General features: G+C 56.7%; 12 protein-coding genes across 12 annotated transcripts; 4 read left to right on the top strand and 8 right to left on the bottom strand.

Moving 5' to 3' along the window:
- Positions 1-100: 100 nt before the first annotated feature.
- GMORB2_6148 (uncharacterized protein) lies at positions 101-1,473 on the bottom strand (the record flags this gene model as incomplete). Its single annotated transcript, XM_035468118.1, has 2 exons — positions 101-662; positions 839-1,473. The coding sequence occupies 2 exons, from the start codon at positions 1,471-1,473 to the stop codon at positions 101-103; spliced, it is 1,197 nt and encodes a 398-aa protein (XP_035322099.1).
- A 1,540-nt stretch (positions 1,474-3,013) lies between these two features.
- GMORB2_6147 (uncharacterized protein) lies at positions 3,014-5,149 on the bottom strand (the record flags this gene model as incomplete). The annotated part of the gene is made up of 1 exon (XM_035468117.1): positions 3,014-5,149. One exon carries the CDS (start codon positions 5,147-5,149, stop codon positions 3,014-3,016), a length of 2,136 nt encoding a protein of 711 aa, XP_035322098.1.
- Positions 5,150-6,627: 1,478 nt separating this feature from the next.
- GMORB2_6146 (uncharacterized protein) lies at positions 6,628-7,553 on the bottom strand (the record flags this gene model as incomplete). Its single annotated transcript, XM_035468116.1, has 3 exons — positions 6,628-6,828; positions 6,906-7,144; positions 7,397-7,553. 3 exons carry the CDS (start codon positions 7,551-7,553, stop codon positions 6,628-6,630), a joined length of 597 nt encoding a protein of 198 aa, XP_035322097.1.
- Positions 7,554-9,593: 2,040 nt separating this feature from the next.
- Positions 9,594-10,377, bottom strand: GMORB2_6145 (prefoldin subunit 2; the record flags this gene model as incomplete). Its single annotated transcript, XM_035468115.1, has 4 exons — positions 9,594-9,626; positions 9,801-9,993; positions 10,117-10,210; positions 10,326-10,377. The coding sequence occupies 4 exons, from the start codon at positions 10,375-10,377 to the stop codon at positions 9,594-9,596; spliced, it is 372 nt and encodes a 123-aa protein (XP_035322096.1).
- Positions 10,378-11,325: 948 nt separating this feature from the next.
- On the top strand, positions 11,326-11,632 carry GMORB2_6144 (COX assembly mitochondrial protein 2; the record flags this gene model as incomplete). Its single annotated transcript, XM_035468114.1, has 2 exons — positions 11,326-11,359; positions 11,430-11,632. 2 exons carry the CDS (start codon positions 11,326-11,328, stop codon positions 11,630-11,632), a joined length of 237 nt encoding a protein of 78 aa, XP_035322095.1.
- Positions 11,633-12,017: 385 nt separating this feature from the next.
- On the bottom strand, positions 12,018-12,480 carry GMORB2_6143 (Transmembrane proteins 14C; the record flags this gene model as incomplete). Its single annotated transcript, XM_035468113.1, has 3 exons — positions 12,018-12,211; positions 12,290-12,416; positions 12,448-12,480. The coding sequence occupies 3 exons, from the start codon at positions 12,478-12,480 to the stop codon at positions 12,018-12,020; spliced, it is 354 nt and encodes a 117-aa protein (XP_035322094.1).
- A 319-nt stretch (positions 12,481-12,799) lies between these two features.
- GMORB2_6142 (oligosaccharyltransferase complex subunit epsilon) lies at positions 12,800-13,411 on the top strand (the record flags this gene model as incomplete). The annotated part of the gene is made up of 3 exons (XM_035468112.1): positions 12,800-13,066; positions 13,127-13,184; positions 13,281-13,411. 3 exons carry the CDS (start codon positions 12,800-12,802, stop codon positions 13,409-13,411), a joined length of 456 nt encoding a protein of 151 aa, XP_035322093.1.
- Positions 13,412-13,688: 277 nt separating this feature from the next.
- Positions 13,689-14,852, bottom strand: GMORB2_6141 (uncharacterized protein; the record flags this gene model as incomplete). The annotated part of the gene is made up of 2 exons (XM_035468111.1): positions 13,689-14,456; positions 14,709-14,852. 2 exons carry the CDS (start codon positions 14,850-14,852, stop codon positions 13,689-13,691), a joined length of 912 nt encoding a protein of 303 aa, XP_035322092.1.
- Positions 14,853-15,542: 690 nt separating this feature from the next.
- On the top strand, positions 15,543-16,501 carry GMORB2_6140 (uncharacterized protein; the record flags this gene model as incomplete). The annotated part of the gene is made up of 3 exons (XM_035468110.1): positions 15,543-15,625; positions 15,725-15,823; positions 15,907-16,501. The coding sequence occupies 3 exons, from the start codon at positions 15,543-15,545 to the stop codon at positions 16,499-16,501; spliced, it is 777 nt and encodes a 258-aa protein (XP_035322091.1).
- Positions 16,502-16,989: 488 nt separating this feature from the next.
- Positions 16,990-19,841, top strand: GMORB2_6139 (Kelch motif; the record flags this gene model as incomplete). The annotated part of the gene is made up of 4 exons (XM_035468109.1): positions 16,990-17,037; positions 17,243-18,865; positions 19,092-19,328; positions 19,554-19,841. The coding sequence occupies 4 exons, from the start codon at positions 16,990-16,992 to the stop codon at positions 19,839-19,841; spliced, it is 2,196 nt and encodes a 731-aa protein (XP_035322090.1).
- Positions 19,842-21,052: 1,211 nt separating this feature from the next.
- GMORB2_6138 (uncharacterized protein) lies at positions 21,053-22,381 on the bottom strand (the record flags this gene model as incomplete). The annotated part of the gene is made up of 2 exons (XM_035468108.1): positions 21,053-21,734; positions 22,365-22,381. 2 exons carry the CDS (start codon positions 22,379-22,381, stop codon positions 21,053-21,055), a joined length of 699 nt encoding a protein of 232 aa, XP_035322089.1.
- A 412-nt stretch (positions 22,382-22,793) lies between these two features.
- GMORB2_6137 (ZnF C2H2) lies at positions 22,794-25,366 on the bottom strand (the record flags this gene model as incomplete). Its single annotated transcript, XM_035468107.1, has 3 exons — positions 22,794-24,243; positions 24,298-24,512; positions 24,593-25,366. The coding sequence occupies 3 exons, from the start codon at positions 25,364-25,366 to the stop codon at positions 22,794-22,796; spliced, it is 2,439 nt and encodes an 812-aa protein (XP_035322088.1).
- Positions 25,367-25,567: the final 201 nt, after the last annotated feature.

The raw sequence follows: 25,567 nt of genomic DNA, 5'->3' as shown, positions 1-25,567 counted from the left end.
TTATAATGTTTCAAAAACTCCCTGTCCCAAAAACAAACAAAAAATGGGAAAAAAGGGGAATCTCGGGAACTCCCCCTCTCTTCTAGCCCGGGAAGAAGCATCACAGACTGCATGCGTCAAACCCCTTCATGACACGAGACAAGACATTCTCAAAGGCCACGCGTTCCATGACAGCTCCGTAGTAAAGGCAGTGGACCACACCCCTGAGCTCCCTCTTGAGCGACTCGAGGATGCCCGAGTCGATGAGGGCGGCGGGGTTGTACCGGTCCGCCAGCTCGAACCAGGCCTGGACGGGCGTGAGGTCCTCGTCGCCCGGGTTGAGCGAGGAGGCCAGGCCGAAGAGGTTGGCGAGCGTCATGGACGACGACGGGCTCTGCCACTCCATGGCCGGCGGCGAAGAGGGCGTCGGGGTCGGGTTGAAGTCGATGTTGTTGAAGAGGGCCTCCATGGTGTAGTCGAAGACGGGGGAGGGCGCGTTGCCCATGCAATACGTCGACGCCATCAGGGCGTGACCGTAGTCGTCGTCGTGGGGGGCGCGTGAGTCGGCATCGTGTCCGACGGTGTCGGGCTTGATCTGAACGTCATCATGGTGAGGGTCGTCACCGTCGTGATGGTGGGGAAAGTCGCCGAGCATAAAGTGGCTCCAGCAGACGTGTTCCAACCTAAGGTCAGGGGGTCAGCTATGGGGTGTTTTCCTTTTGTTTTGTTCTTTGTTCTTCTCCTTCTCCTTCTTCTCTTCTTCTCTTCTTCCTACACACCATCATAGTGGGAGGGGGGGGGGGGGGGGGGGGGGGGGGGGGGGAGGTGAGACGGAAGAGAGAGGGGAGAGGAAACATACGCCAGGATAAAGTTGACGGCAGCTTCCTCCTGCACAGGGTTGAGATACGTCGTCAGCGTGGTAGATGTGGTGGTTGTAGGCGGGCTGGTAGCGGCGCTGCTCGTCCCCGTACGGTGGCTGTACGAGGCAGACGAGCTGCCGCTGCTGCTGCTGCTGCTGCTGCTGCTGGACGAGTTGGAGCTCCCGCTGCCCCTCCCGCTGATCTGCAGGGCCGGCGAGCCCATGGTGTCGTCTACGGCCAGCGTGACGGTGAGACGGTCCATGTCGACGGAGGGGAAGAGTTCCGGGTAGGCGCCGGCGCCGTCGTCGCTGACGGAGTAGTATTCGTCACCGCTGGCGCTGGCGTCGGAACTGTCGACGCTGCCAGACCACTCGTGGGCTGCGACGGAGATGCCGGCCGCGTCGAGCTGGGCGCGCATGGCAGCGTTCTGGCGTCGGAGGACGGCCGTCTCGCCCTCGATCTGGGCTATCAGGCTCTGGTACTCGGTCATGTCGAGCTCCAGCTGGCGCTGGTGGTCGGCCTTGCGCTGGCGGTGGCGGATCTGGGCGCTTCGCACCTGAGCGCGCCGCGCCTGGTTTTGCTGTCTCGACTTTGTCGCCGGGTCTTCATGGTCGTCCTTGTTGGTGCTCGTCATCGTCGCCGCCGTCGTCGTCGTCGTCTCTGGTGATGCTTGTCCCCCTAGCGCTGTTGTTTTTTTTCGTCGCCTCAGTTATGTGTTCTTGCTTCTCTTCATCTCCATCTCTCTCTCTTCTACTTCTTCTTCTTCTTCTCACACCGTCACCTCTTACTGCCGATTCGCTTCCCCTCTCCGACCCCTCCGACCCCTTCTCCGATAAACGCCGAATTATTGGACACAATCTTCCGGATGACAGAGCAGAAAAGGGTGAGGAGAGAAAAAAAATGGAGAAGAAAAAGACTCACATTCACTACTGCTCTCCCCTCTCAATTTACTCGTTCCCAGACGCCAAAATGAGGAAAATGAAGGCCTAACGGCCTCTATTGTTGATGATGCCATCATATGTGCTGTGGGGGGTGGGAATCTCCGGAAAGTGAGAGGGGTGTGTGCGGTGTATGTATGTGGCGGTAGGCAGGGATCTCCTCCCCAGGGCTGCGTGTGTTCGTGTGTCTCGGTATTTTTCTGTGGGTATATGATAGTATCGTCGTTTTGTCGTCGTCTTCGTCGTCGTTATTGTCGCTGCTGCTGTTGGGATTGATTCAGTTTCTGGATGTGGAGGTGAAAAAGGGAAAAAGGAAAAAAAAGAAAGAAAAAAAAAGGATAATAATAAGAAGAAGAATCCACCCACCTCTCGACAAGAATAATTCGAAACGGTGGCCCAGGGATGCACTTACCGAGCTCAGAAGAGGTTATTTTCATGGTATGATTTCAAATCATGCAACATTTGGAATCAATCCGAGGCTGACCCCAGACGGTGCAAGTTTAGTCTCGCCCGGGAGACCTGGACCCTCTCATTAGTTGGAGTCTTCTGTTTTGCTACCGGGGGGGGGGGAGGGGAGGGGTGGTACGTAATTGTGCTCGACGCTCGTACAGGTGGTGGGCGTCGTTCATGTACAGATCTGTACTCCGTACCGATACAGTCAAAAGAATCATTGTCCGACTGTGTCCGACTGTTGTGGTGGAAGTTGAGGATTATATAATGATAAGTTATAAGATACTCTCAATGGGTCTCCATCTCATCAGCTGCACCGCCACATATTATCAAGACGACGCCACACACGTCGTCTATCCCTATACGTACTTCTGGTACGGAGTATTACTCGCATCCACCTTCCTTGCCACAGTTCATCTCTTGATCTCTTGGCCATCCCATGAAGGATTAGAAACTCAGATAGTTTATTAAAGACTTTTCCACGACCTCTTTGAAAATATGCGCAAGATTCCAATATCTTCTTGTTTTTCTTTCCCAACGCCTCGCTGTAAAGCATGACAGAACCTCTCCCGAGGGGTGAGCATCATATAAAGTAAAGGAGATAAGAGACAGATGTAAGCACATCCCTCATCCTCGATATCCTTGGTGGACCAGATGGATTGATGAGATGGTGAGATGGATGGTGAGATGGATGGTGAGATGGACGGTGAGATGGACGGTGAGATGGATGGTGAGATGGACGGAAGGATGACAGGAGATGGATCCAGACGGTGGGGAGGTGACAGATCATTCGTCACCGTCCACCTCGCTGTCCGTAGCCGTGGCCTCCTCGAGCCCGGCGTCGTCCTCGTCGTCGTCGTCATCCCCGCCGTCGCCGTCGCCGTCGCTGCTGTCATCCCTGCCGTCCTCGGCATTCAGCCCGGGGAGGGCCCTCCAGTGGACGTAGTCGCCCTCGAGCCACCTCTTGCTGACGGGTAGCTGGTAGGGGTCGAAGGGGAAGTAAGGGTCGAGCCGGTGCAGGGACTCGTCGCCCGACGAGTCCACCCCGGCGTCGCGCAGGGCGCCGCCGGTGGCGTACGACGTCGTCACGTACTGCGTCAGCCGGAGCCGCTTGTTGGCCTCGACGAGCGGGTACACGTAGGCAAAGTTGAGCCGGTGCGCCAGCTTGGCGAACTCGTCCACGATGACGGGCGCGCACACCTTGAGCGGGTTGAACTTGCCGAATATGTGGATCGACAGGTCGCGCCGCGTCGTACCGTACCACTCCAGGTCCTGGCCCAGATACGACGTCGGGTCATCCGGCTCCACCGACTCCGGCACCGACACCACCAGGTCCTGCCATCGGAAGCAGAAGATGTACATGGCCGCCTGCGCGAGCGTGTAGAAGATGCCGAACCGCTTGATGTCGGGTCCGCGGCAGGCCGCCTCGTGCCGGTCGCGGTACTGGTTCATGTGCACCACGACGAGCTCGAAGATCTCCTGCACGTCCTTGCGCGGCACGTGCGCCCCGCGGGCCACGAAGCTCGCCAGGTACGCGATGCAGGCCTGGCGCACCACCCCCGCCGTGTTCTGGTCGAACGCGACCTGGATCATCTGCCCGCAGAAGGCGTCCGTCAGACGCTCGTGCATCTGCGCAAAGTGGAACGCCAGGAACTGCGTATGCCGCGACTTGTACGTCGGTAGCACCAGGTGCTCGAACTCGCGCAGGATCGTCGTGAAGGCCGCGTACGCCCGGTCGGAACCGGGGTTCGCTGTTATCGAGACGCTGTGGTACGCAAAGAGCGTGTCTAGCATGGCGTCCATCTTCTCGACGTTGTCCTTGATGGCCCTGATCCGTGCCGCCTCCTCGTCGTAGTCGACGTCGTCGCTGTCCACGGACTCGGCATCGCTGTCGTCGCCGTCGTCGCCGCCGTCCTCGTCCCCCTCCCACTGCGTGGCGGGGCCACGCGCGCCGCCGTTCTCCTGCAGCGAGTACATGACAGCGGCCGTCAGGTCGTCGTCGACGTCCTCGAGGTCCAGCTGCATCTGGGCGTCGAGCTTGACTACGCGGTCCAGGATGAGGTCCAGGACCTCCTCGCGCAGCGCGGGCGCGTACTCTTGCACGCGGATGATGTTGTAGACGTAGGCCATGTGTGTGCGCAGCGGATCGTCAGGAAACGGGAACTTGGACCCCAGGAGGCTCTCGAGCACCGAGCCGGCGGCGGGGAAGATCTGGAGGAGGTGGCGCAGAGCCCGGTGCAGGCGGGCGCGCATGGCATCCCGGCTGACGCTGGGGAAGTCGGCCACGGTCCAGGCCGAGGATCGGCTGATCTTGAAGTTCTCCACCATCATGGACAGCACGGGCAGCAGGTACGTACCCTGCGCGCTGATGAGGGCGGCCAGAAAGTACGTGTAGACGCGGAGGAACTCGTCATCGCGTCCCAGCCACGAGCACTGGAGGATCGTCTTGACGAGGCCGTTGCACTCCTTGTCCTTGAGCATGGGCATGCAGCTCGTCAGGGCCATGACGTACGCCCTCAGCTCCTGCGGCTTGAGCGTGTCGTCGTCCTCGCCCGCCACGGGCGGCAGGTACCGCTGCCTGTCGTTGGAGAAGAGCTCCTTGAGGCTGTCGTAGGGCCCGTCGTTGCCCCGGCGGTGCTCCTCCAGGGCTTCCCTCACCTCGCGCTTGATCTCGTCCATTGTCCTGTTGCCGACCTCGTACGTCTTGTTGTGCACCTCGTCGAACAGAACCTTTCGACGCTTGGTCGGGCTCTCCATGCTTGGCGATGATGCCGCTGCCATCGTCTCAGGATCGTCGTCGAAGCCGGCATCTTCGGCCGTCCTACGACCCAGAATGGACGGGGGTTTGAGGATGGACTTGACGGGCGTGGCCCTGCCGGCGGGGGGGCCGCCGGTCTTGGTCGTTACCGCGAAGGGCCTCATGAGGATGGATGCCGCTTTCGTAGTCTTGGGATGTTATAGAGGCGTAGGAGAGTCGAGGGGTATCTATCGGGATCGGTTCGTGAACGATGGCTGCGTCGTACGTCGGTCTACCGTCATCGACTGTGTCTGCTGCTTCTGTTCACCGAGGGCACGAGAGAACCTGTCAGTCATAACTGAAGTGGCCGCCCCGCTGCGTGAATGTTGCTGTCGTTCTATTCTTGGCAAGGGACAACAAACGTTGTCGAGGTTCCCATGCAATCTTGCTATCTAGCACGACCGCGTCGTATGGAGTGTAGCAGACAGTCGATGGGTGGCGTGAGAGGGGATGGGCATTAACCGGTAGGTAATGATGAAGAGAAGAAAAAAAAAAGCATCAAAAAAGAATGGGAGCGTGCGTGATGTTGTGCGGGAACGACAGCTTTTTTTTTTCTTTTTTTTTTTTCCTTCCCTCTTCCTTTGCATGGGGTGAAAAGTGGGTCGGCGCTTATAAACTGGAAGCGGGGAAACTAACATGCTCTGAGCCTCTGAACATTCAACCTTCCCCCTTCCAACATCTGATGTCCAAGACCGCAAGGCGCACGGCGCACCCTCCCCTGGGCCCTGCCTGCCGTGGCGTAGACGGTAGGTAGGCCTAACAAGCAAAGCCCTTCCGCCGGTAGGGGCCTTGCTTAGGGTGCTTAGGGGCATTGCACTAGAAAGACCCTTCTAACATGTTGTGGGGCCAGAGCCTGAGAGCGGCTGCCCGCTATCAACGACGTGACACAGGCTCCATACCAGCCTAACGTACCTGTCTGCACACGTGCTTTGCCTCTTAGTCGCAGAATGAACAGCCGGATTATATGATGATATGCTATTGCCGTCCCGCCTCTGCTCACCGTTACTCACATTGAGCGATTCATTCGGACAGGTTATCCATGCCTTCCCATCGTACCGAACATGGCTCTTTCTGTATAGGCCCTTGGGTCACGGTACCGGGGCACGTCGCGACTGTATGACTCAGACAAGGCTGCGTTGAAAGAATGAAGTATCAAGATTAATAGTGCTAAAATTCAGACGTAGCCACTCACAGTAGCATGTTGTCTCCTCACTGGCAGGAAGCCTGTTCCATGCCACAGAGTGGAGGGCCATCTAATCCTGAAGTAGGTGCCTAGTACGCCCATCATCATCGCCCATCACTGTTATCTGTTATCCTCCCACTCTCGCTCATGTGATGTTGTTCTTGGGTGGGGGATCCGTGTCTCCCGTCCTGCGTTCGCGTTCCTTCTCGTCGTTGCCGTCATCTCATTCCCCGTGAAACCCCCAAAGACGCGAGTATGAGAGAAGGAAGAAGAGAAAGACAGACACCTATAGAGGACTGGCGACCACTGGGGCGTTCTGTTCACCTCATCATCGTGACTTGCCGCCCCTCTGCCCAGCGCGCGATATGACAGAAATAGTTGAAAATAAGAGAGATAGGAGACTTGGAAGATCAACAGACGCTAATAACCGTTGCCGGCACCGGAGTCGGCGTGACCAGCCTGCGCACCGCCATAGATGTAGCTGACATCGCCGGTGGCATCGACAGCGCCAGGCCCCTCGGACGCACCGTACTCAGCACCCTCGCCCAGCTTCTCGTCGCCGATACCGCTACTCCATCCGGGGTTTTCCATCACTCGCTCACGGTTGCTCTGGCTCTGTTGCTGTAGATTTCTGTCAGTCTCTTGTCTTGCCCTCTTCCTCCGCAAGCACTTCACCGCTGGAGTCCCGGCATATTTACCTCGCGATACTTTGACAGGTAGATCTTGAGGGCCTCCGCATAGTTCTCGAATCCCAGTGACGTCATGGCAAACAGAATGTCTTCACCGTTGACAGTCTTGCGCTTCTCCTGCTGGCACTTTTCCGACGCCTCGCTTGTGATGAAGGAGATGAATTCGCTAACGCACTCTTGCATGCACTCCTTAGCTTCCTTGGCAATCTTGGCGTTCTCCGGAAGAGCGTTCTTCATAATCCTAGCCACTGCAGACAGACATCCATCAGCAATCAGCCTCTTCCTCACGGTGTCTCTCGAGGCTGTTTTCTGGATCCCAGCCCATGCGGAGGGGGCAGAGAGATAGCAGAGAGGAGAAGGGGTAACTCCGGGCAGAGCAGCAGATCAGATCAGGGCTGAATGGGTCCTGGGCCCATCCGAAGAGGAAGAGGGGGTGTGGCAAGGCAAAGGGAAGGGAAGAGGAGAGCGAGGAGGGAGAGCAGAGGAAGTAGGAGGCGTACCGTTCGCTATAGGCAACCATCTGTCCTGCTCCTTGACACCTTCGAACTCGTAGCCGGGGCCGGCAGACTGTGGGTCTTGCTCGTTCATCTGGCCTTCGTCTTCAGGCGACTGAGCACCTTGTTCGACATCCTTAGGAGGAGACTGAGAGTCCGACATGACGGGAAACTAGCTGCAGGGCTGCCGGGCTGGCTTTGTATATAACAGTTAGCACTGGCCAGCAAACAGCTCACTCGTAGAGCAAGGGTACAGAGCGGGGGGGGAAGAGTAGTAAGGATCAGCACACACACACACGCACGCACGCACGCACGCACGCACGCACGCACTCCCTCCTTTCCGTGTAATGGAGTGACGAATGCAGGGGCTGTGCGCGCGTGTTGCAACAAGTGATGTGTGCAATCATCTCTTACAGGCTCCTCTGCCCGGGCCGGTCCCTGGGGTCCGGAGTGTCGGGAGACAAGAGAGGATGCTGCTTTGGGCGCGCGCGAGAGGCGGTTGGGCAATTCACGGACGGTGATTGCAGCCCAGCGGGATTCGAGGGAAAAGATGTGTGTGGGACGTACGTCGATCTGCAGCACGCGCGAGAACAATTGGGGTCCCTACGACGTAATAGGTGTCCGGGACAAGGTAACTGGGTCCTTTGCCGCACTCGGTGTGAGACTCCGATCCGTCGCAAGGCCACACAATTGACTTCTTCTCTCGACCGGTGTGAAATCGCCAACAGCACGCACTGGGCGATAGCGCGCCTCGGTTCTGAAAGCAGGTGGTACCGGGGATGGTGAAGGAAAGTGGCGCGTCTCGATTTCTGTTCAAATCCTGAGAGATCGCGTCAGCAGCGAACATGCCACGGACCAGGGTTCCAAAAGCGGCGGGGGGGGGTGGAGGAAGAAGGGAGCGAGAGGACGATCAAGCAAGCGAAGTGCTGCACGCCGCCTATTGCAATGCGCTCCGTTAATAAAACAGCGATCGAATAGGGGAACCTACCGGGGGTGTGGATGAAAGTATGCGGCGGCTTTGGGTAGGAATCAGGTTGGCGGGTCGGAAAGAATGGGTGTGCTTGTGTCTGAGTTGTTCAAATTAAAAAAAAGAGTAGACGAGCGTTATTAGCCGCTTTGTTTCCATTGCATTTGGCAGTGTGTGGAGAGTGCGCTGGCTGCACCGGCTTGGCTTTGGCCATCCTTCTGACGTGGGGTGTGTTCAGTGTGTCGAGCCGCGGGCAGAGCATGCAATCACCCATCGTCGTCACTTATCAGGCTCCGAGGAGCCGGTATATATACGTACCGATACGGGTTCTCCGATGTGATAGCCGGCAATGACGTCGTCGTCGTTGCCCTGGTATTGATGCACGTTTCCCCGGTTGTTGGGTTTGTTGTTGTTGTTGTCGTTGTTGTTGTTCGTTTGGCACACTCGTAGCTCTCCGTAGCGCATCCATCGTCTATTATCTCCCTCCATCGATATCGATAGGCGAAGAGATTATGTAAGATTTAAGTGCCGTTCCATGCGACGGGCAGGAAACGGCCGTTATATGACCTTGATACCTCTCTGTTCCTTCTTCTCGTTATTTTCGATCCCATCATATGTTTGAGCGATAGCGCCTTGTTTAAAAAACGGATGGGCATCTCAGTACAGTCATGGGGAAAATCGGGATGGCAAAGGCGGGTGAACACATTGCGCTGCCACTGCGAGGAGTGCAGACTGGCAGTGTACTTGGTTCCGTGGTTACAGCTGGACAAGCGTAGCAATGAAATCAAATGATATCCCTCGAGTATTCTCTTATTCTGACCCTCACGGAACCGGGGTTTGACCGATAATGAGGATCGATATTGTCTCTACATTCAACAGCATGGGCAGTCTGTCGCCTGATGTACAGATTAGTGGACGCGGTGTTGGGCATAAACCTGTCCTCCACATCCATAGTCGTGCGACGTCTAGCTGCCAGCGCATGTGGTCTCATGTTGGAAAAAGAAAAGAGATTTTGTTCGCAACCCGAGATTCTGGCATGCCGTCTGAAACCTCTCTCGAGTTCACTCCCCGTTGGTACCCGTCGGGCTCAAGCTGTTCTCCCTGCGCAGTTGGGGGGATATGTCGCCTCTATACTCGCCGAACGTTACGCAGTAGCATCACGGGAGCAGGCTAGAGTTTTCCCTCTCTTGTTTGTTTGGAATGCTTTTGAAATTTCACTTTTTATACATCTCGGTGTTATTGCCTGACAACCTGAACATTGTGCTTCTTCTATAATGTGTGTCAGCCAGTGTCACGCGAGTAGAGGGGGAGCATGGCACAGGACACAGGAGAAGAGGAAGCAGTAAGAGAAATGGAGAGAGAGAAAAAAGAAGAAGAAAAAAATAAAAAAGGGGGGGGGGATTGAGAACGAGATAAGAAAAGGGTGTAAGGGGGAGCACAAACCTTCCACTTTTCAAGCTCATCCTGCTTCACCTTGTACTGCTTCACCAGATCGTCCAGGACCTTCCTCAGACCTTCCTGGTTCGTCCTGAGGGCCGGGATGACCTCCTTGACGGTCCTCTCGACGAGCACGCCGTTGATGAGGCGGAAACACTTGCGGTTGTCGTCGAGAGGGGTCAGAGTTTCCAAGACGAGCCTTGGGGTTTTATCAAAGTCAGCAACATGGTCTGATCATCTTCCAAATCGGTGCTGATCAAGCCCCCCCCCCCCTAACGGTCGGTATGATGTGACGCAGACGGAAGGCCGACACGGGACATACTTGTGCTCCTCAGCCTCCTGCTCGATGTCACCGATCCTCTGAGCGACCTGCTGTAGAGTATTCTTGTAGTTGGAATAGGTGGCCTGGAGGTCGGCTGTCGCGGGGAGATGTCAGCATGGCCTTTTCTGCTTTTCATGGAGGGGTAGCTTCCGAGATTGAGAGAGACGGGTGGGGGGAGGGAGGAGCGGTCGGTTGTGGCATGGACGAACCCTGGGGCTGCTTCTGGCCCGGAGCAGGCTGCTGTGCTGACGAGCTCGACATCGTGCGTTCCTCTGGTCTTTCTTGACGCGTAGAGCTGTCCCTCTCCGTTCGGCTCCCGGCGGTAGGTTATTTTTATTTTTTATGTGGCGGGTGAAATCCCCACGATGATGGATGAGGTGGGGTGTGGTGGTTTATGGAGGTCCATAGAATTGAACCGTAGCGGTGCTCACTGCCGCCACCGCCTACTCGTCCGCTATCTCACTTTCGCCGGCTCCGGCCCCCAGCGCCTCCAACCTGGAGAGCAGCTATGAGTTAATATAGCATCGATGCCAGCGAGGAACACATCATGAAGCGTACGCACTACATATAGTTTCTGACGTGACCAGAACCTGCGCTCTGGAACTCCTGTCGGCGCGCTCCTTGTATGTATTTTTCTGCACGGTTGTCGTAAACGGGACGCAATGGGTAATATATGCATGCTTTTTCCCACTGTCGCCCGCAATAAATTCACCCAGCAAGACTGGACCGACAGAGAGAGGAATAGCACGATACTCCCTCTCTATGTGGCAAATCCAACCTCTGCGCGGTTTGCCATCCAGCGAGTACAGGCCTGGAGAAGGCTCCTTGGCAATGTGTCGTTCGTTGTAATGTATTCCTCCCTACTCCCCTTTTCTCGTCTCGGCAGACTGAGCCCTATCGAGGCTGCATCTCGGATGATGATGTATGACGCTGTGTGTTATATTCATAACTCTGCAAGGTGATTGTATCCTGGGAATAACAGTAGATCTGTCCACCAGCTCGGGATTGCGTACGCCAACAGACAGCAGCAGCAGTACGGATTATGACAGATTACAGCGTCCTCTATTGCTTGGTTGTGGGGTTGACTAAGCGGGCTTGGCCAAAAATCGGAGGAATCAGAAAAGTGCGGCCTTCGCTACCCCATCACCGTACCACTTGCCACTATTGCGCATCCTCCAAGAGTATTCATTCCCCTTGTCGACCATCATCATGCATCCTCATCTGCACACCAAGAACGCACTAGGTACGCCATCTCGCCCTCCGGTGCGTGCCGTCGAGAAAAAGATTGCTGACTTGGGATGTGGCGTGAACAGCCTGCGAAGAAGTCATTGCCGCTCTGGAAGAGTGCCACGCCCGAGGCTTCATGCACAAGGCCACCGGTGGCTGCAACGACATGAAGGTCAAGGTCGACCGTTGCCTCCGTCAGGAGCGAACCAACATGCAGGCCGAGAACAGGTCTGCCGCGAGGGAGAAGCGCAACAGGATCAAGGCTGAGCAGAAGGCGCTGGGTCTCTGAGACGTTCGCTGAGCCTTCGAGCCACGAGCCACGGGCCGGGACTTCCAGACCGCCCCAGCTCCCTGTCGAGCGAATGAACGAGACAGCTGCTCGACTACGCCGTACGATATCGCGCGCGAGCTCTTGGTCTACGGTGTACGAGCCACAATCCCCCTGAGGGGAAGATGCAGAAGGGGGGCTCTGCTGGCGCATATATTTCTAAACACACCAAGGCACACGAGGCACACAAGACAAGCATGTACGGCCATTCGGAACGCCTTGGGAAGAGCACAGCTCCTGTTCACGGATTTAGACGATGTTTTAGTATATTATACCATGTACATTGCTATCAGTACACGGGAAATAGTGTTTGTGTGCACCGATCGTCATGTCGCGTTCGTTTTCTTTACAGGCGCTTGCGGAAGGCATTGCCAAAAGTGAGCATGCCGACGATAGACAGCACGCTGAGACCGACGGGGACGGGCTTGCCCAACCTGATGGCGCGAGGGATGGCAGAGCTACCGAGGACGACGGAGGCGAGCAGAGACAGCTCGACGCCGTAGGGCTGCCTGGTGTGCATGCGGTATGCGCCGAGGGCGTCTGCGTCATGGCCACAGGGATGTCAGCTTCTATTCTCTCGGCCATGGACGGGATGGGTGGTATGGGAGGGGACGTTACATAGAGCTCCGACGGTGCATCCGGCGATGATGGAGGGAAGAGACTTGGTCTTTGCGTAGCCCATGATGCCGCCGCCCGCGGTGAGGGCGGCCAGGACGATGGAGGTGTACTTGAGCTGCTCGTTTGCCTAAAGGGGGGGACCTGGTCAGCATACTAACCCGCGGGAGAGGGCGCGCGCAATTCCTCACCATTTTCGTGACAGATGTGACCGAGTTTAAGATGACTTTGAGAGAGAGGAAGATCGGAGTGGACAAGGCGACGTATTTTAAAGCCGGGGTGGAGTGATTTTGCGACTTGCACCGAACTCCGAAGTGCGATCCATGAGCCCACCACCACCACCACCCACACGGTTCCATTCCTGACCAATCATGCCAGGCCACCTGCTAGCAATTCGTGTCCCCAGTGCCGCAGCCTGTCAAACGGCATCCTCTCCCTCCCTCCCTCTCGCCATCAGTCGTCGTCATCGATCACGTTTCGGCATCACAGGCAGATACTCGACAACGACAAAGCATGGCACCTAGAAAGAACGCCCGCGAAGCTGCGGCTTCAGCAGCTGCATCGACCGTCCCCGCCGCCGCCGCCCCCGTTGCCGCTCCGACCCAGACGAAGCCCAAGCCTACCGCCGGCGCAGCCACATGGGACAAGGTCCTCCAGAACATCTACGCCTACTACATGGCCGAGACGCCCCAGCGCACCAAGCTCCTCGACGTGTTTCTCGCCTTCCTCGCCGTCGTCGGAGCTCTGCAGTTCGTATACTGCGTCCTCGCCGGCAACTATGTATGCCCTCTTCTCTCCCACCCTCTTCTGACCCTCGGCAGCTGACACGAACCCCACCAGCCCTTTAACGCTTTCCTATCTGGCTTCTGCGGTACCGTCGGCCAATTCGTCCTCACAAGTAAGTCTGATGCCTGCCATGATCATCATCATCATGATAAAGGAGGAAGCATCTGCTGACACGGCGTGGCCGCAAACCCCAACCCCCCCCACACAGTCTCCCTACGCATCCAGACCACCACCGCCAACAAGTCCGAGTTCCCCAAGGTTTCTCCCGAGAGGGCCTTTGCCGACTACATCGTGTGCAGCCTGATTCTGCACTTTTTCTGCGTCAACTTTATCAACTAGAAGAAATCGCGGGGAGGAGCAGGCGTGTTTTGTGTGTACAATTACAACTTGGCCCTTTATTTTTTTTCATGAGGAAAGTCACCAAGATGGAGGGGGGAACATCAAGGCAATAGGCGTGGGTTTCATTTTCACTTTCATTCTCCAGCCACCGAACAAGAGATGAAGAGCGAGTAGACGAACATACGAAATGAGAATTAAGTTTGGGGGAAATATCATGACAGTCATTCCGTATCCTTTTTCTTCTCTCTTCTACTATTACCAATATTAATACACAATTCTATGAAGCCTCTGGTGTGGCAGCAGCAGCTCTGGGAGGTCCAGCCCCAGCCCTTGGCGGCGGCGGCACAGCCGACCCTTTACTCTTGGGCGCACGATCAAGCTCTTTGCTCTTGGCCTCTCCCTCCCTGAAGTAATCATCCATGTCACCGTTCAGGGGGCTGCGGGTGGCATGCCTGTCCTTCTTCTTGCCGGAGCGCGGGGGTGCGCTGACGGGCGTGGCGCCAACCATCTGCGCGGGCACGAGGTAGTCGCCGCCGCCTCCGGCAGCCACGCCGGGCGCGGGCGAGTCGGCAGGCACAAAGGTTGTGGTCGCTGCGGTGGTGGCGGAGCTGCCGTCGGCGCCGTCAAACATGGTGTCGCCGGGCGGGTTGACAGGCTCGCTGAGGGGGGCGGGGAGGCGGTGCAGCGCGCCGTATCCCAGGACGCACCCCAGGGCCCCCTCGCCTCCCCAGTCGCGCCGGGGCTGTATCGTCACCTCGCGCGCGACGTTGTACTCGTTGTTGTAGACGTAGAGCCGGAGCGGGCGGCCGATGAAGTCCTCGACCAGCTCGCCCAGGGCGGCTTCGCCGTTGAGAGCGCCCTCGGGGCTGCCGAGGATGTAGTCGCTGTAGGGGAGGAGAGGCGCCTGGTCGGCAGGGGAGTTGGGCGCCACGTCGAGGACGTGCCACACGTTGGCGGCGAGGGCGATGGGCGCCCACTGGAGCGACAGGCCGAGGGATGTCGTGTCGACGGGGACGGGGATGTGCATCTCCTTCATGCGCTGGCCCTGTTATTTTGAGAGGGTACCCGGTCAGCACAGGTACGAAGGGTAGAGGTGGAAGGATATGAATCTGTCGCATCGTATATATATATATGTGCGTGCGCATGTGTGTATGTGTGTGTGTGTGTGGGTGTGCTGGTGTGTGCATACCTTTGCGTTCCATAGACCTAGCGTCACAGTCCCGCCAGCGCAGTTGCGCACCTCCTGGGCGAATAGGTTCGCGTCAGGGATCTCGATAGGCCGCCCGTTGATGCCGACGACGAAGTCGAACCATGGCTCGATGGGGAGGTCGAGGTTGGTGTTGCGCAGGACCTGGAAGCCGTAGGAGCCGTTGTCGTGCTGGCGGCGTTGCGGGGCGTCGCCGTCCAGACGGGACATGAACCGGTTCAGAGCGTTGAACATGTTTTGCCTCTGCTTCACGCGACAAGGGGGATTTCCGGTGCTTATGCCGACGTGGCCTGCTGTCGACCTTATGGTTGCAATACGGAAGAGCTCCGGCGTCGCGAGGGAGGGTGACGGAGAGAGGGAATGACTAGGACGTCTTAGCTGTCCACTATTATTACGTAGCGGCTGTCACGTTGTGGCGGGACTGAACATGGGAGGTAACGGTGTGCCTGTATTGTGTATGTACAGGTTGGTGTCCTCTATGAAAGGACACACCTATGGTATAGTATAGTGTAGGTACCTGTAGGACCCTATACCTACGGCCATCGCTATATGGTGGAGGGAGCGCTGTATAGGTAATAGGTAGGTACGGGTACGGATACTGCAGGTACTACTAGCACTGCGTCCCTGTCTAACCTCGTGACTTATATCTAAGCAGTGGTAGCCTTGCAGCCCGTAGCACTCCGCTCTAGCGCCCTCCTCCCCCAAGAGCCCCAGACTGAGGCGTCTGGTCCCTGGAATGGGCAGAAGCTTCTCATCAGCCTCGTCTGTTTTTCATCCACTGCAGTTCTTCTCTTGCTGCTACTGCGTATCTTATCACGACAACAGAGGCCATCTTGGCAGAGATGCCTTGCTAGGGACCGTTGCTCTCTGAATCATCCGCATGGGCTCTCGCTCTCAATCCGGTCACCGAAACCGAGCGTCCCAATGGAACCCGCCGAGAGACTGGAGCTGAGGGACGAATGCAAACATTATGAGGGGAGCGACGAGGTGCCCTGGGATATCCAAAAGTGTGTCTCCCCCGCTCTGATTTCCACGTGAGAGGAGACCATGCGAGGATGGCTCAGCTCGATACTGTCTAGATTCCTTCGTGCTGACCGCTCGGCCAGATACTTTTCCCAGAGGTACTCGATATTCTCATGGTATGACGAAGGCATCTACATGACAGACGACGCCTGGTTCGGCGTGACGCCAGAGCCGGTAGCCAAGTACGTCTCCGCCACCCCTCCATGTCTTCTGCCTCGGCCTCTGCCTGTGCCTCTGTTGACACATTGACTGAAATCTCTCCCAGCCATATTGCCAGCGACATGTACGACATGTACGACGGTCGATCAGAGATCACCACCCTTATAGACATGTTTGCCGGCGCAGGAGGCAACACCATCGCCTTTGCCCTCTCGGGCCGGTGGGACAAGATCATCGCCCTGGAGAGGGACGCCTCGACGCTCGCCTGTGCCCAGCACAATGCGGAGGTGTACGGCGTCGAGCCTGGCGTCATCACCTGGATCAACGGCGACGCCTTTGAGTACCTCGACGCCCTGACCAACCGGCCGGATGAGCTGCACGCAGAGCTGAAGGTCGACACGGCTGCCACCGTCGTCTTCGCCAGCCCGCCCTGGGGAGGTGTCGGCTACTCGACCGACCAGGTATTCAACCTGGATACCATGCAGCCGTATAACCTGGCGCAGCTGCACGCTGCCTGCGGACCCATGGACCACGCGCTCTACCTCCCCAGGACGAGTGACCTGCGGCAGGTGGCCAAGCTGGCGCCCAGAGGTAAGAAGATTGAGGTTGTGCAGTACTGCATGGAAGGGGCTAGCAAGGCCATGGTCACTTACATACCGGGGAAGGGGCAGAGGAAGAACAGCAGCAAAAACTCTCGCTGATGCGGAGTTATCCTTGAGGGGATATGTGAGTCGGCTACGACGCGAAAATGGGACACGTTTCCGCTCGCGAGAAAGATGATATTGATGCTACGCAACACCTCGGAAGAGACAAGTTCGATGCTCTCGTCTCGTCTCTTTTCTGCCCTGTTTTTTTTCCCCTTTGATGGAGGGCGCTTCTAACGGCAGGCCTATATACGAGGCGTATGCGATGGTCATCTAGCATATTGAGTAGCTTTTCTTATAGAGACGTAAAGGATGAATCGATGGGCTGTTTGGTGTTGAAAGGCTCCCACAAAAGATTCCCAAGGTGCTAATGTGGAGACGGGCAGCGACTGTGGCATAGTTCGACTTCAACAGCAAAAAGTTTTCCAGTCGATGCGGCAACAACATCTCTCATGTGGCAGTAAAAGAAGTGAGGAGTTGGTTTTCTTTTTTTTTCCCACAAAGATCGAATAGAAGAGCAGAACACTACCATCTAGAACTGCATCATGGCCAAGGACAAGAAGAAGGGAAATGACGTCAAGAAGGCCAAAAAGGTGAGTTTTCGTTCCCAACACAGGACCCCTCTACCACTCCAAGGGCCCAAGATCCAAGGGTCCAAGTCTCTCTCTCTTTCTCAAGCAATGCCTCTCACTCGCTCGCTCGCTCACTCCCTCCCCATGCAAAGGGAGTGGGGTAATGACTGATGGACGGTATGTAGAGAGTGAGTGGGCTAATCATGAATGCGCACACCCATGACAGGCCGAGAAGGCAGCCAAGCAAGCCAACAAGGGTGAGAAGAAGGCCAAGACCAAGGCGGCCAAGGTAGAGGGCAGCGACGGCGAGGACGCCGACCTGGACGAGATCCTGGAAGAGTACCGCCGTCAGCAGGAGCAGTTCCACAAGATCACCGAGACGGTGAGCCCTGAGCCTCCCAAGCCGCGGAGCGCCTCGACGCTCATGGCGGCCCCCCACGACAGCAACGTGCTCCTCCTCTTCGGCGGCGAGTACTTCAACGGCGCGATGGCGACCTTCTACAACGACCTGCACGTGTACAACATCTCGCGCGACGAGTGGCGCACGGTGACGTCTCCCAACGCGCCCCTCCCGCGGTCCGGGCACGCCTGGAGCCGGTCGTCCAACCCCAACTTCGTCTACCTGTTTGGCGGGGAGTTCTCGTCGCCCAAGCAGGGGACCTTCCACCACTACTCGGACTTCTGGAGGCTGGAGCCGGCGACGCGCGAGTGGACAAAGATCGAGGTCAAGGGCAAGGACAAGAGCCCGCCGGCGCGCAGCGGCCACCGCATGACGTACTGGAAGCACTACATAATCCTGTTCGGCGGCTTCCAGGACACGTCGAACCAGACGCGGTACATGGCCGACCTGTGGATCTTCGACACGGTCAACTACGTCTGGCACTCGCCCAACCTGCCCCCCGCGCAGCTGAAGCCCGACGCCCGCTCGTCCTTTACCTTTCTACCGCACGAGACCGGTGCAGTCCTGTACGGTGGGTATTCACGCGTCAAGGCGACGGTGAAGATCAAGCAAAAAGGTGGCGGCGGCGGCGGCGGCGGGAAGGGTGGAAAGGGTTCCAAGGGAGGTGGCGGCGGTGGTGGTGGTAGCGTACAAGGGCAGAAGAACATTCTCAGGCCCATGGTCCACGAGGACTGCTTCTTCCTGCGCATGACCCTGCCGGCGACGGAGGATGGCCCTCCCGGCGTACGGTGGGAGAAGCGCAAGAAGCCGACCAACTCGCCCAACCCGGCGCGCGCCGGCGCCACGATGACGTGGCACAAGGGCCGCGGCATCCTGTTCGGCGGGGTGTACGACGTGGAGCAGAGCGAGGAGGGCATGGACAGCGAATTCTTCAACCAGCTCTTCGCGTGGAACATCGACCGCAACCGCTTCATGCCGCTCAACCTGCGCAGGCCGCGCCAGCAGCAGTCCAGGAAGGGCGGCGGCAACCAGGACCAGCGCCGCGGCGGCGGCGGCGGCGGCGGGCGTCGCGGCCGCCAGGGCAACGACGAGGAGCTGCTCCGACAGCTGCAGGCCATCGAGATGGGCGCCTCCCTCGAGGACATCGACGACATCGAGCTCGCCAGGAAGAAGGAAGTCGAGGCCGACGGCAGCGGTGACCGGCCTGATGGCGAGGGAGACGACGGTGACGACCGCGACGGTCCCAGGAAGGAGTACCCCGTTACTCTGGAGCCGCCGCACGTCCGGTTCAATGCGCAGATGGCTGTCCAGGGAGACATCCTCTACATCTACGGTGGGACGTTTGAAAAGGGCGATCGGGAATTTACCTTTGATGACCTCTATGCCATAAACCTGGACAAACTGGATGGGTGCAAGCAGATTTTCCAGAGGGCTGTTGAGGACTGGATCGTATGTTTCTCTTCTTCTTTTTCTCTCTTCTTTTCCTCCTTTCTCTCTCCCTCACACACACACACACACAAATATCCGCTCGAGTCTCTCAACCTCTTGGTCCATTTCCAATCCCCCCCCCCCTCCTCCTCCATTTTCTCTTCCATTACTATCTTTTTATGTCCAATATGTGTGCCTTTTATCGCATGGCTAATTCGTATACTTGTTTTAGGATTCCGATGACGAGGATGACGAGGATGACGAGGATGACGAAGATGATGATGAGGACGATGACGACGACGACGAAGTGTACGAGACTGCGGACAAGCAATCCACCCCTAGCAAACGCAGCAAGAAGAAGCAGGAGGAAGCGACCGAAGCAGGAGGGTCAGAGACGACAGAGCCTTCTACGGCGACGACGACAGCGACGACAGAGGATGACGATGACGAGGTAGTGGCAGATGACGGTCTACCTCATCCAAGGGTAAAAGAAAATTTCTTTCTCTTTATTCTTTCTTCTTTCTTCGTTCTTTCTTTTCTTACACCACTCTTCCTTTTTCCTCTCTCTCTCTCTCTCTCTCTTTCTGTCTGTCTGTCTTCCTTTCTTTCTTTCTTTCTCTTTTTCTCTTTTTCCTTTCTTCTTTTTCTTCGTCTTTATCTTCTTCTTCTTTTTCCCCTTGTTCCCCGCAGCTAACCTCTGCTATATCAGCCCTTTGAATCCCGCCGAGACTTCTTCGTCCGCACATCAAACGAGTGGCAGGAGATCCTCATGACCAACCTACGGTGGAAGAACGTCCAGCCCGAGACCCTGACGATCAAGGAGATCAAGTCCCGTGCTTTCGAGCTGTCCGAGGAGAAGTGGTGGGACAGCCGCGAGGAGATTACCGCCATAGAGGAGGAGCAAGAGGCAGCTGGTATCCAAGAGGTTGTCAGTCTGGCCGAGAGGGGTGATGCTGGTGGTGGTGGTGGAGGTGGAGGCGGTGCAAGGAGGAGATGATGTGATGGGACATGACGAGAGAAGATGTATGCATCTTTCTCTCTCTCTCTCTCTCTCTTATAATCATATAGAATGAGTGAGTTCAATATATATTGACTGTCCTATCTTTCCAACCTGACAATACCAACCCAACCCCCTCCCCAACTCCTCGCTCACCCATCCTTCCCATTTTGAAGAAAAAGAGAGAAAAGGAACTCCTGTCCAGAATGCGGAGTAGAGATTAGAATAAGACAGCCATCGCAGACGACATCATTTAGCCATGGGAGGATATTCCGTACCCCCCACATCGAGACGAGGGGTGCACACGCAACGCTCATCCTGTGGGACGGAGTCCATGACCTGCGGGACGTGAGCGCCGCAACCCAGCCAGGAGACTTTATCTGAAAAGGGGAGGGGAAAGGTTAGTCGGTTCGGTGGTGGGAGCTTGAAGCTTGGATCAGGGTGACTTTACTGCAGGTGTTGCAAGTGGCCTTTCTACACATGTTGGGTGGTTGGGTGGTTTTGATGATGTATTATGTTTTGTATATCAGTGTTGTCTCTGTTATTGTTGCTGCTGTTGTCGTTGTTGTTGTTGTTGTTGTTGTTGTTGTTGTTGTTAAAAAGTACTATTATGTTGAGAAAGTGAGAGGAGATTGGGTCTTTCTTAACAATTCGGAGAGAATTCGGGTGTGATTTATAATGACTTTTTTTTTCCTAATGAAAAAACATAAAAATACAAAAATAAAAAATACAAACTAGCGATAAGTCGGCGACCTGGGGATGTTGCATCGCCGACGTCACGGGTCTTTTATTTTTATTTTTATAGAAAGGGTTGGTATCAACGGTGGATCTATTGATATCCGGTCTGTCACGTGCACGACTGCCTCTTCCTTAAAAAGGCAGGTATGCTATGTGATATCGATCTAGGTTATCCTTTTCTTCCTCTTGTGACTATCGCGATGCTACGAATCCGGCGTTGATATGGCCGGTGCTACCCCTAACGGGGTCGGGTTATCTAATAGTCCGGCTGTGCCAGCATTTGGTGATATCCACACAGAAAGAACAGTCATGATTCCGGTATGATGTCAGTATACAAAGTTCAGTAAATATGCTTCTAGTTTGGTTTATAAGTTACATTATATGAAATATGTTGTATATTATATATATATATATATAAGAAAGAAGAGAAGGTAATGAAAAGAAAAAGGAAAGAAAGAAAAAGAAGAAGAAATTCAAACCCCCTCATCCTCACCCATCTCACTCTCAACCATACTCCTGACAAGATCGACGGCTAGCCTCCTCCCAAGCCGAACACTGTCATCCCCCGCATCAGCAGGGACGTGTAAGAAGAGGACGGCCCTCCTGCGACCCGCCTTCCACAGATGGGCCAGGGAGGAGTAGTAGATGAAGTCGCAGAGGTAATGGCCCGCGTCATCCGACAGCCGGAGGTCGGCAAGGCCGTGGGCGTACCTCCTCCACCGGTCCAGGACGTCGGCCACGTCCAGGTCCGACTCGATCTCGTCCGGGCAGCCGTACCAGATCCACTCCTCCGGTCCGAGGGTGCCGTCCGCCTCCGGCGATAGGTCCTCCCCATCCACGTCCTTGGACCTGTAGCCCCTCCTGTGACCGCGTCGCTCGATCTGGTAGTACGACCTAGGTCCCGCCATGCCTATGTGGAGTACCAGGTCCGGACTCCTCCACTCTTGTCCTGCCTTTCCTCTTCCTTCTCCTCCCTCTCCTTCGCCCTCGCCATCCCAGAGAGTGGGGACCAGGTCTCGTACGCGCTTGTAGCTCACGCGTATGGCCTCTGGATGAACCAGGATGCGGACGTCGACGTCCTTGCCGTCGGCCGATGACGCTGTCAGGTTGGATGGTAGACCTCGGGCTATCTCGTAGGATGGATTGACCGGGTATCTCTCTCGGAAGGGCTTCAGGTCGGGTCAGTTGGGGTCAGTCTCTTATTTTTTATTTTCTTTATATTTTCTTTGTATTAGGGGGTTTCTGGGGAGGAGGTTCATTTCGGTCTCGTCTTCTTCTCCCCTCCTTCCTTTTGTTTTTCAAGAAGAAAAAGGGAGAGGGAGAGAAAGAAGAGAGAAGAGACCCTCTCTCTCTCTCTCTCTTTCGAGTTTCTGTCAAGGGTAAGAACTCACCCCGAATCCGGTCACCAGGACGGTCAACTGTTTGCGCGGAGGTTGTGAGCCCATCTTCGTTTCCTTCTTCTCTTCTTCTCCCGTATATTTGTCAATCGATCAGCAAGTTGATAAGAGATGGAAGCTATGAACAGTCATGAAAGGAGAGAGAGTAGAGATATATATAGATGATGGGTTTGTGAGATGGCAAAGTCTACATATCCCAAGTTGCCCAGTTGCCCAGTTGCCAGTTGGGAGGGCACGTATGTATACCATGACGATGAGGGGAAAGCGGGGGAGGGGCAGTTCTGTCGATCGGACATTCTTGAGAGTCGTATGACTTATCTAATGAGTCCTGGTGGGGGGACCCAGCACTTCTCACACATTCCAATTCATCATTTAGCAGTCGTCTCACATCATGCCGAGAATCATCTCGTCTACCGCAAGCGTCGCACCGAAAAGACAAAAGCAAAAGCCTATTGATCGTCAAAAACTATTGAGCACAGAGCTGAGCACGGAGATCCAGAGTGCCAGAAAACCAGACAGAATATCGCAGTAGAAGAGAAATACAACGAGAAGAGAGGGGGGGGGAAATTCCCCCGAGAAAAAAAATATGAGCAAACTTCTCTAGATACAACAAGAATCGGAACACAGCAAAACCTTCATATATCATCATTCTTCTTTAAAAAAAAGAGAGAGGGAGAAAAGACAGACATCCAAACTTCAGAGCACAATGGATGAGAGGGGTTGATAAGAGGTGTGTAGGAGTAAAAACAGACACACAGAAACATGGTTGAGAATTCATCACGTCACGCAGTACCCGTCACCGGCACCTGCGCACTTTTTATGCCTGAAACATTTGGGAAGACAGCATCAGATTTACCTCGCCAAACATGTCGGGCTGGGACGTCTGCGAGAAGCCCAGATCTGCACCGGGCATGCCAAACAGGGACTGCGAGCCCTCCTTGCCGCCCACGTCCGCGCTGGTGTTGGCCTGGCCACCGCTGGGGAACAGCTGGAAGTCAACGCCGGCACCGACATCATCGTATCCGTCCTCCATATCGAGAGGCGTGTACAGCATGGCATTGTGATGGGCGTTGGGAGAAAAGCGTGGTTCTTGCACGGCGGAAGCAGATGTGGGAGCTGTGCTGAAATGTTGCTGCTGCTGCTGCTGCTGCTGCTGCTGCTGGTAGTGCAGGAGCAGGTCGTGCTGCTTCGTCGGAGGCAGACCCATCATGTGTTGCGGCTGCTGCTGCTGCTGCTGCTGCTGCTGCTGCTGCTGAGCAGGCTGAGAGAGTTGAGAGGGGACAGGCTGGACCGTCATCTTGCCGTACATCATACAGTCCGCCAGGGAAATGTGCTGGTCGGGCAGGTGCGCCGTGGCGGCGTATAGGTCCTCATCGCTGATAAATTGCGAGCCGTTCTGGTAAGGGGGGAACTGCTCGTACGAGGCCGCCGACAGGGGGGACGGCTGCTCCATCCCCAGGTCCATGCCCTCCATGTGCTCCGAGGGGAGTCCGTAGCTGACCAGCCATTCGGCGTCGGGCTGGTAGAGGGGGAAGTCGCTGCTGGCCGCGTTCTGGGCACCCGCACCGCTCCCGTCCGCGGCGGCGCTGCTGTTGTTGTCCCGGGGGGTGACGACGCTGTACGAGTCCGAGGGCGTGGACGCGTTGGCAAGCGGAGGGGTCTCCTTGGCCGAGGGGCTGTCACCCTTGTTGGACGATGCCGAGGCCGAGACCGAGACCGAAGCCTTCTTGCCACCGTTGGTCTTGGTGCGCACGTAGGTCCAGCCGTGGGCCTTCTCCATGTGCTGCTTGCAGTTGGACTCGCGCTTTGACTTGTAAGGGCAAGGCTTGAACTCGCACTCGTACATGGCGGGGGCGTCCGAGTGCTTGTCGTTGACGTGGCGGTCCATCTCCTTCTGGGTGGGCCAGCCGTAGTCGTGGTAGCGGCACGTGCCAAAGGGGCACTTCCACGGACGAGAGTGCGTCTTCTCGTGCTTGGTCAGGTCGCATGGCCTCTTGAACTCCTTGCTGCAGCCGGGCTCGCGGCACCGCTTGGGCGCTAGCTCCTCGGGCGTGGCGTTCTTCTTGCGGCGCGCCATGGACCGCATGATCTCCTCGTCGTCCTCGCGCTGCTCGCTCAGCGAACGCTTGAACTGCACGGGGCCCTCGCTGATGTCGACGGGCTTGCCCGTGGCCATGGAGACGGCGGTGCCGTCCTTTCGGATCCGCACCAGCTCAGCCGGACGGCCGTTCTCGGCCATGCCGCCGTGAAGCCTGATCTCGTCGTTTCTTGGGGTCGGGTTAGCTCGGATGGTGTCGGCAGACACGAAGCGGGATACATACCGGTCGATATCCATGGAATCGTCGCCCTTGGCGGCGGCGAGGTCGCGGCCGTACTGGAGGACCTGATCCTTGAGGTCGAGGAAGTAACCGTTGGTGTAGGGCCGGTCGCCGGGGCGGACCTGCTCGCGGTCGTTGAGGTACTCGACGGTGGCCTGGATGCACCGGATCGAGGTGAAGCAGAAGTCTAGGTAATCGAGTCCCGTCTCGGATTTTGCCTTCACGAGCAAGGTCCTGTAAGCAACTCCCCCTCCCAACCCCCTCCCACGGACCTCTTATCAGGAGACAGTTGACTTACCGGAGCCATGAAGAGCAGCGTCTTCTCGAGATCACGCATGCAGATGATCTCCTTGGAGCGGATGCGGCGGGGCACATCCTGGACAATGGGCTCAAACGGCTTGAGCGACGGCTTCTCGAGCAGAGGGCGGATGGTGTGCTCGTGGATACGGTTGACGGCCTTGGGACCGAGCCCGGGAAGGCCGTCGGTGTTGGGCGAGACGATGGAGTGGGTGATGGCCGCGGCCGTGGTCGAGGTGCCGGATGAGGTGGCCGATAGCTGCTTCTTGCCCTTCAACTTGACACTCTCGCTGAACCTGGAGGCGGAGTCGACAGACGGGCCGAGACCACTGTCCGAGGCATGGCTGTTGCCCCGGCGGGAGCGAGTGCAGATGACACGCCTCTGGCGCTCCTTGCCAGATGCCGAGTCGGTATCGGAGAGGTCGAGGAAGCCACGGGGTATGGGAGAGCTGTTATCGCGGAGGCCGGCGGTGGGCCTATCCTCCTTGGGCGAGGACGAGAGCGAGAGCTTGTCCAGGGAGAGGGCGACGTCGATGTCGCTGAGAGTCATGGCGATGCGGCGGCGGTTGGCGTCGACGACATCGCCCATCTGGCTCATGGAGCGCGGGAGCGAAGGCGGGACGAAGGCCTGGTCGGCGGCAGCGGTGGGCGACGAAGGAGCGTGGAAGGTGGCGCCCTTGTGGAGGGGGCTCACGGGCTTGGCGTACAGGGAGACGTTGCCAGGCTCAGAGGGGCCGGCAGCCGCATCTCGGCGGCGAGGGTTGGTGAAGGCCATGTTGGTGATGACCAAGACGATGTACGGGATGAATCGAACGTGGTGGCTCGTACCCAAGCGGGTTGGGCGGGCGCTGTCTGTCCAAAAAAGTGTGGTAATACGGAAGAAAATGCCTTGTGGCGTGCGTGCAGGTGGGTGTCTGTAGGTACTGTGGAGGGAAAGTTCACTCAGGCAAACGACGGCGAGAGTTTGGGGGGGGGG

This window comes from Geosmithia morbida (assembly GCF_012550715.1).
Source record: "Geosmithia morbida isolate 1262 chromosome Unknown scaffold_5, whole genome shotgun sequence".
Taxonomy (NCBI): Eukaryota; Fungi; Ascomycota; class Sordariomycetes; order Hypocreales; family Bionectriaceae; genus Geosmithia; species Geosmithia morbida.
Note: the sequence above shows the minus strand (reverse complement) of the source record. Positions and strands in the feature narration are given on the sequence as shown.